Source organism: Gavialis gangeticus, unplaced genomic scaffold (assembly GCF_001723915.1).
Source record: "Gavialis gangeticus isolate Ggan-Ray unplaced genomic scaffold, GavGan_comp1, whole genome shotgun sequence".
Classification (NCBI taxonomy): domain Eukaryota; kingdom Metazoa; phylum Chordata; order Crocodylia; family Gavialidae; genus Gavialis; species Gavialis gangeticus.
The window spans coordinates 23614966-23622413 of NW_017729024.1; the positions used below are offsets into that span (position 1 = coordinate 23614966).

The window sequence follows — 7448 nt, forward strand, 5'->3', positions numbered from 1 at the left end:
GTGTGGGGTGGATTGTAGTTGTCACTTGCATGTATTCCAGGAGCACTCTTGACATGTAGGTGCTGTCTAGACATAGAGTCCCTGACTGAAAGGTTACCAACCAAAAGTGACACTTGATACTTTTTTGTACCTCTCTCAACATAATAACTTTTTCCCTGTTCCTGTGCCTCAGTCACAGTGAACTGCTAATTAGGAATGATGACATTGATTGACATGTCCTGCAGCAGATCTTTCTTGCTTCTGGAACCTAGTCAAGGTTCTCCCTGGGAGGTAGGATTTTCCCCCATGCAGTGCATTGGCAAAGGACAAATGGGAAGAAGAAATCCCCACTGCTCTTCTAAGGAGAGAGGTTGGCAGCCATTCCTTGTGCCAAGGAGTCTTTCTTATGGAATATTTAGGAGGCTGTGTAGGCCACTCTTACACCATGAACAGAGAGCTCCTATTTCCAAGCTATATGGGAAGGAGTCTATTGAGGGCTTTTGTAGTCCCATAGAGAACTGTGCTATTAAATCTGACAGGAATAGATTCTGTTCCAATATGAAAGGTGTTTTTTTACTTGCTCCAAACAATTTATTTTAGAACACCTTGATCATTTACATAGTTTGGAGTGTTTGTTTTTTTGTTACAAGTCATACTTTGTTTATTGAACTAAAAACAGTATTTCCATTTCATTTTTCCTTAAGCAAGCTGGCAGTAATAAACTTTATTTTGAATAGGCCTGGGCGAAAACCTCTGGGATTTTTATCCTTAATTTGCAAAAAGAGTAGCCCTGATGTTGGAGAAGACAGTAAAGGGAACAAAGAGAAATTCCAAAAACCTCAAATACCTGCCTCAAAGCGAAGCCTGAAAAGGTCTGCTCCATCCACAGAGGACAAGAGGCAGACTCTAGAGCCATGTTCCCTTCCTTCTACAAGCACATCATTTGCTGAAGGAGAGAATACAGCAGCTACTGTAGTAAAGGTATATATGGCTACTTCTAACCATCTCTGCATCTGGTGTGAAAGGTGAAGAGCAACTGGGAACAAGGTGTGAGAGAATGAGCAAGAGAAGTGATAACTTTAGGGCTATTTTCATGGATATGAAGAGCTCAGTTTACTTTTGCTGTAGACAGCCAGAGTGAACAAACTGATTTGTGTTGGCTATGATGGGAGGTAGGAGGGGGAGAACTAAGATGCACTTCTTCTTTTTAAATGCTAGAGAAATTTACTAGCCATCTCTAAGTATTACAAGGAGCAGTCCTATGCTTGCGGTGGGCATAAAGCATCTTGAATCTTGGAATTGCTGTCTAATTTTACACAATATTGTCTTTTTCCAAAAGTTTGTTTCAAATGGTGTGGAGGAGGGGGTCATTTCTTTCAACAGATCAGCTGCAGATTAGGTCCAGGGAGCTGAATAGGTATGTCCCTAAATTCCCTGTTTGCCACCTTACCTCTTAGGCAGTAGCTTTAATTTTGTTTGTTAGAAGGATGCAGCTGAAGTTAATTGAGTAGCTGCTTAATTACATTCCCTATCTCCTACCTGAGTGGAGGAGATGTATGTATTAATACTGAATTTACCCTGGTGGCTTGAAACCCCTACTACTCTGATCTCTCTAGTCAGTTCCAATTTCTGACTTAAACTATATCAAATTCTGTTCTCCTTCATTACAAAATAATTGTCCATACATGAGCTGATTTAGTTATTGTAAGTTCAAGTTTTTGAGTTGATGGACCTAAGTTTCTCAACACTATTTAAAAAGCATTTGAAAGTGTTGTACTGTAAGCCTTGTAGACAGGACAGGTGTCTGCCTGAAAAATAATTAAGTCTGGCTGCCTGTGAGGCAATAGATGCCATCATGAATGAGCAAATGAATAAAATCCGAGACAGGTTTCTTAATGGTTCAAGGTGGTGTCTGTTAACATATTTCTATTTTTCTAATATTAATTCAGTTCAGTGCATCTTCAAGGGTTTTAGACTTCAGATCCTAGGTTTGATATCTGGGCTGTGGTTTGGCAGTTGTCTGCAAAGATGTGGACCTGATAGACCCTCTGTCTTGCTGCACAGAAGCAGAGAACTACATCCATGCATCACACCCTCAGAATCTCAGCATGTCCTGTTGGTACGCTAGATATATTTATTAATCAAAGCATTACCTTTGCGAAGAACCATGCTCAGTTGGTGATGAGATTAAATAAGTCAGCTTGCTTGTATTTAACTCTTAGTTGCTATCCCTCAGATTTTTACCTGTACCATAACCAGCATGTACCCCTGTAGTCTGGAAAATGAGAGAGGAGGCAGGGAATGTATGCAGAATGGAAGCATTAAACTTTCCACACAGAAACTACACTATCTACAAAATTGTAAAGAATGTTAGGTAAATTAGTTAACATTAGAAAAGTGGTTTTGAACTCTATACTTGTCAAAACATTAACCCGTCTAGTAGGTTTTATGGGTTTGTTGCCATAATATCACAATGTTATGGTCCTGTTTAAGCCAATAGGAAGTATTTTTGAGCTACTCTTCCTCTGTAAACTGAGTTTCTCATAAGGAAACTAACTTTGCTGTTTTCTTGATTTCACCACAGTGTTGAAGTGAGCATTAAGAATGACCTAAAAATCTAAGTACTTCAAAGCTAAAATAGTGCAGTGGATATAAGTTCCATGGAGAGGTGACTTTTTTTTGGGGGGTGGGGTGGGGGGAGAACGGACGAACAGATTTCACTGCAGTCAAATGATCTGCCAACACTTCCTCCTTTATCCAAATAATTTTTCTGACAGAATTGGCTCCCCTCAAACTGTGTATGAAAAGGATCCTATGATATTTTTATTTGCAAATTTTAAAGCCCTCAGTATCTAGAAAACATTTTTTTCATTTGACATTAGGTTCTAGTTTTCCCAGCAGAACTGCCTAGTTGTGTCTTTCTGCTGCAGCAGCCTGATAGTCCTGTGGTTTGAAGGTCATGTCTTTCCCCTTTTTGTAAGATATGTCTGCTCCAGGAGCCCACTTCTCATTTGTGGGTCTAGGAAACTTGTAAGGCAGTTAAATTTGTACAGGCAAGACCAAGTATCTAACATTATTTATCTAACACTACTACTTCATTTCTGAAACAGTTCTAAGCCAAGCTTTATTAATATTAAACATAGCAAAATCATAGAAAGTTAGGGTTGGAAGGGACCTCAGGAGGTCATCTAGTCCAACCCCCAGCTCAAACCAGGACCATCCCCAACTAGATGATTCCAGCCAGGGCTTTGTCCAACTGGCCCTTAACCTCCAAGCATGGAGATCTCACCACCCCTCTAGATAATCTGTTCCAGTGCTTCACCACCCTTCTAGTGAGAGAATTTTTCCTAATATCCAACCTAAACCTCCCTTGTTGCAAGGAAATAGGTTAAGACATCTGCTGATTCCAGCCATGTGATACTCTGAGTTACCAAGAAGCCTTTTAGATCTCTGTCTAGGTGTATGGATCCAAGAGTGGTAATCCATTTAAGTTTTTATTTCAGAGAACAATTACTCCCAAGTAGTAGTTTGCTTAGACACAGAAAAATGTTATTCACTCATCCGAGTAAATGAATTGAGAAAGAAGCAAAGCACTGGTATGTTACAGTATCTTAGGTGTATTCCAGTTTTTTCAATGAAAGAAATTTTGCAAGAGGAAACTATTTTAATTGTATCAGAAGGGGAGGAAGTGGGAAGCTTGTTTTTAACATTCTGATACTTTAGTTTTACACCAGCTGAGGCATATCTGCATAAAAGCATGTTTCTTTTTATAGACTTCCTGTGATAAAACTTCTGAGAAGCCAGCTTATCCTAAAGAGCAGGAGAAAGAAGAGGCACCAACCAGCATCTCAGAATATTTTTTCAGCGATATTTTTATGGAAGTGGATGATCCAGAGTAGCATAGTAATTTCCATAAAATTTTGGGATATGAAGCATGGTACAACAAAAGTTTTGATAATTTGCTGAATTCAGCTTTATTCTATCTATAGGTCTAATTTTTCTCGCTAGCCAGGTTCTCCCTGGTTAGTGGAAAGAGCCAGTGTGACTTGGGAGTTTTCAAATTTGTAAGAAAACTAAACCACTAGATTAGTGTGATTGGACTGAAACAGACTGGTTTGTATTTTGAGTCTTAAAGATATGCAGGTACTGGGTGCATGGCTACCTTTCAGAAAAGTGCAGTGTATAAATGCCTACCCACATGACAATATCCTTTAAATCATAATGCTGAAGCTTATGGGGCTACTTAGATGAATTCTTAACTTCTTTTTGCGAAGTAACTCTTTAAGAGGAGAAATAAACCTTCATATTTCTCGGTAGATAAAGAAGCAAACTGTAAAAGTGTAGTACAGCAAGTACATAGAAATATTTAGTATTGTCAGCTATTTTTACTGGCATCTCCAAATTTATGTATTTTTGTAATTGATGAGCTTGCACGAACACAAGCTTAAAAAGGCCCTTATTGAAAAGCCAAATGTTTAATTCCTTTTAAATGTATGCAGATAAATACAAAAGGTCCTATTTATTTAACTTATTCAAAGAAGAATGAATACTTCTGAATGCTAATTTCCTTGTAAATTGAACGTGTATAGGATGAATTCTGCTTTCACATTTTGGCTATATTTGGCAAAGTTCAATATTTCCAGGGCATCCTCACTTTACAGACTTAGGTTTGATTTTGCTCTGCTTTCAGTTTCTCTTTCTTTACAGTAGCAAGATTTCCAAGGAAGCCAGAGGAGTTTCTGTAAAGAAAGAGAAACTGGAAGCAGAGCAAAATCAAACCTAAGTCTGTAAAGTGAGGATGCCCTGGAAATATTGAACTTTGAAGCAGTTATTTTGCTCGTATTTTCCTGCCCTTTTCCCCCCTTCACCTAAACAACAATTTAATGTCAGATTCTTTGATAGTTTTAGATTTGTCCTATTTTCCACTTACATGAATATATGCCTTGACAAGATTGTCACATGGTCATGTTACTCTTAATTGGCTCACAAAAAGAAAATGCTATACTGTACATATTAATTTAAAGAAGTATAGGTATCTAAACTTAACTTGGGTAAACTCCACATTTTTTCTCCTCAGTTAAAGATTAGCCATTGGACAGCATGGATGTAATGCCACGTAAATTAAGTTCAGTATATCCAAAGCAGTTCTGAACAGCTCCAAACAATTTTTGCTCTAACTTTTCTTACTATAGCTCAGGAATATATAGCATGTGTTCACTTATTGTAAGGTGGTGCTTCTATCTTTTAATTTGCATTTTCTGGTTAGGTCCAGCCAAAACTAAAATGACTTTCAATAACAGTAATTTTCAAAAAAAATGTTTAAATACAGTATTCAAACAATCGGAGTTTATTTTACCACCTTTTCCAAAGAAATATCTTTTTGGGTGGTGGCTTTATAGAAAACAATATTTTTTCCAATTATTGGATTAATGTTAAATTATGTGCTAAGGCTTGAAAATTTCTCCTCTTTGAAAAGCTATTTTTGGCTTGACTTCTGAAGGAAATTTTTGACAGACAGACCAGCTATTAGGAATCTCTAATGGAAATGGCCTGGACTGTTCCTTTATCAATCGTATGCTAGAAGCAGTTACATTTTTAATGTTGTAATAGAAAGGAAAAACATACGAATCTAGTCTGGACTTGTTTTTCAAGTAAATATTTTTATTAAAAACAAAAACAAAATTGCACAAATAGTTCCAATCATATTATGCCCTGTTGCGGGTGGCTTTGACTGTAAATTTAGGTTGAAATACTTACTTGTTTTAATACCCTTTTACATAAGCATCACAGTAATAGATGAACATTGCATACATATTAACTGTCCATTATACATTTTGTTTTCTTTCATGCAAATAGTTCCTGTTTACAATGTGGCATGTTTCAATGAAGAATCAGGTAAACCAATTAAATCACCCACAGTGGTGTGATATAAAAATTGATTTGTGGCTATATGATAATGTACTTTGTCAGAGTAGTAGAGAGACTCATACTTCAGATTTGATTCAATATAGTAGGCAAAACTATTTGCAAATTATAAGAGGAGGTAAGATTGATTTATGGTGCCTTTATCTGTTCCTGCTAATGGAATAGATAATGCTTGTTTTATATTTTTTTTTCAAGAGCAAACCATGTGCACTTTTGTTATTTAGTTACCTTTTTTGATGTGAATTTCAAGACAGAGAGAGCATAATGTGCGTTTTCCGCATTGGGTATAGAAAGTTGTATGACTTATGGAAGAACAAACTACAGCTTGCGAACACCCATTAATGATTGCTTTTTCATTTTTCTCAAGATGTGACAAAGGACAGATTTTGCCTGGAGAGTTCTTTGACACATTGTGTGTAATACTGTTTTTGTTGTAAGCTTTCTGTTTCAAAGAAAGCAGTCATGTTCTATATGTAAATTATGTGAATAAAGAATTTTATATCATTTTTGTGTTTGGTATTGAATATTTAAGCATCAAGGGTGGTGGGGAGAATCATGTTCCCAGGCCCTTCTGAAAGTGTTCAGACTTTTAGTGCATACTGTAAACTCATGCACAGAATCCTTTTGGAGCATTGGACCTCTGCTTCAGTGAAATGATGTTGCACTTAGCTTAAAACTCAGTATAGGGAGATGGGGATAACTGCAATCTTTTTAAAGGACTTCTAGCTGTGAAATTCTTATGTGAAAAAGGCATTAAGTGTTAGCATACTGAATTATCAAAGCTATAGCCATATTATATGTACACGATTAGTTCCATCAAGCCCTGGACCAGTTATCGTGTGGCATCTGACATCACAATCTTTTTTTATAGCAACAGTGTCATGCAGTATTTTTCATCAGGGTCAAAATTAAAAAACTTAATTCAAACACTTTCAATAATAAATACTAGTGATTATGCATTTACTTCTTTCACAGTATAAAATCAGTTCAACTTGCACACCACAAGGAGCAAACTGCCTCATTTCTTCTTGAAAATTAGGAACAACTGTGCATTCCATAAAGGTACACTAATAATGGAAGGGGAGGTATGCAATAACTGCATACCAATATCTGCACTCAGCAGTGTCCCTTGTTGCAACTGGGCATCTGTCAGTCTGGTAAATATTGGTTTCCAATGGAGATTCAAATTAAAACCTTGAGAAACCCATAGGAATTTGTTTAGTTTGTTGTGATACCAGGAATCCTTATTAATAACGTAAAGTAGTAAGTAGTGAAGAACAAGTTTGCATTAAATGGTATTAAGCAGGAATTCTCAATCAGGGTACCTTGAGATCCTTTCAAGGGCGTCACACAATAGTAGCACGGTTTAGTGTGCAAATGTCATTAACAAGATCCTGAAGATCCTGCCCTGTTGAGCTTTCTGAGTTCTTTGCAGCAGAATTACTTTGTTGTTTTTCTGTAATTCAAAAAGGAGCAAAAACTAAGAGCTGATGTTTTCTTAGGGCTGTCTTGAGACTACTGGGTTTTGCCTTGAGTCTAGGAAG

General features: G+C 36.9%; 1 protein-coding gene across 9 annotated transcripts in view; it reads left to right on the forward strand.

Moving 5' to 3' along the window:
• Positions 1-6408, forward strand: part of BDP1 (B double prime 1, subunit of RNA polymerase III transcription initiation factor IIIB) — an 80182-nt gene extending 73774 nt beyond the window's left edge. For 6 of the 9 annotated variants that reach the window (XM_019516967.1, XM_019516973.1, XM_019516970.1 and 3 more), the window contains 2 exons: positions 717-960; positions 3753-6408. In XM_019516967.1, coding sequence (XP_019372512.1) covers positions 717-960; positions 3753-3878 — 370 coding nt within the window. In that variant the 3' untranslated portion in view covers positions 3879-6408. Of the gene's footprint in view, positions 1-716; positions 961-1928; positions 2099-3752 lie in introns of those variants that run through there. The other 3 variants (XR_002097277.1, XM_019516972.1, XM_019516974.1) reach the window with 3 other exon arrangements.
• Positions 6409-7448: the final 1040 nt, after the last annotated feature.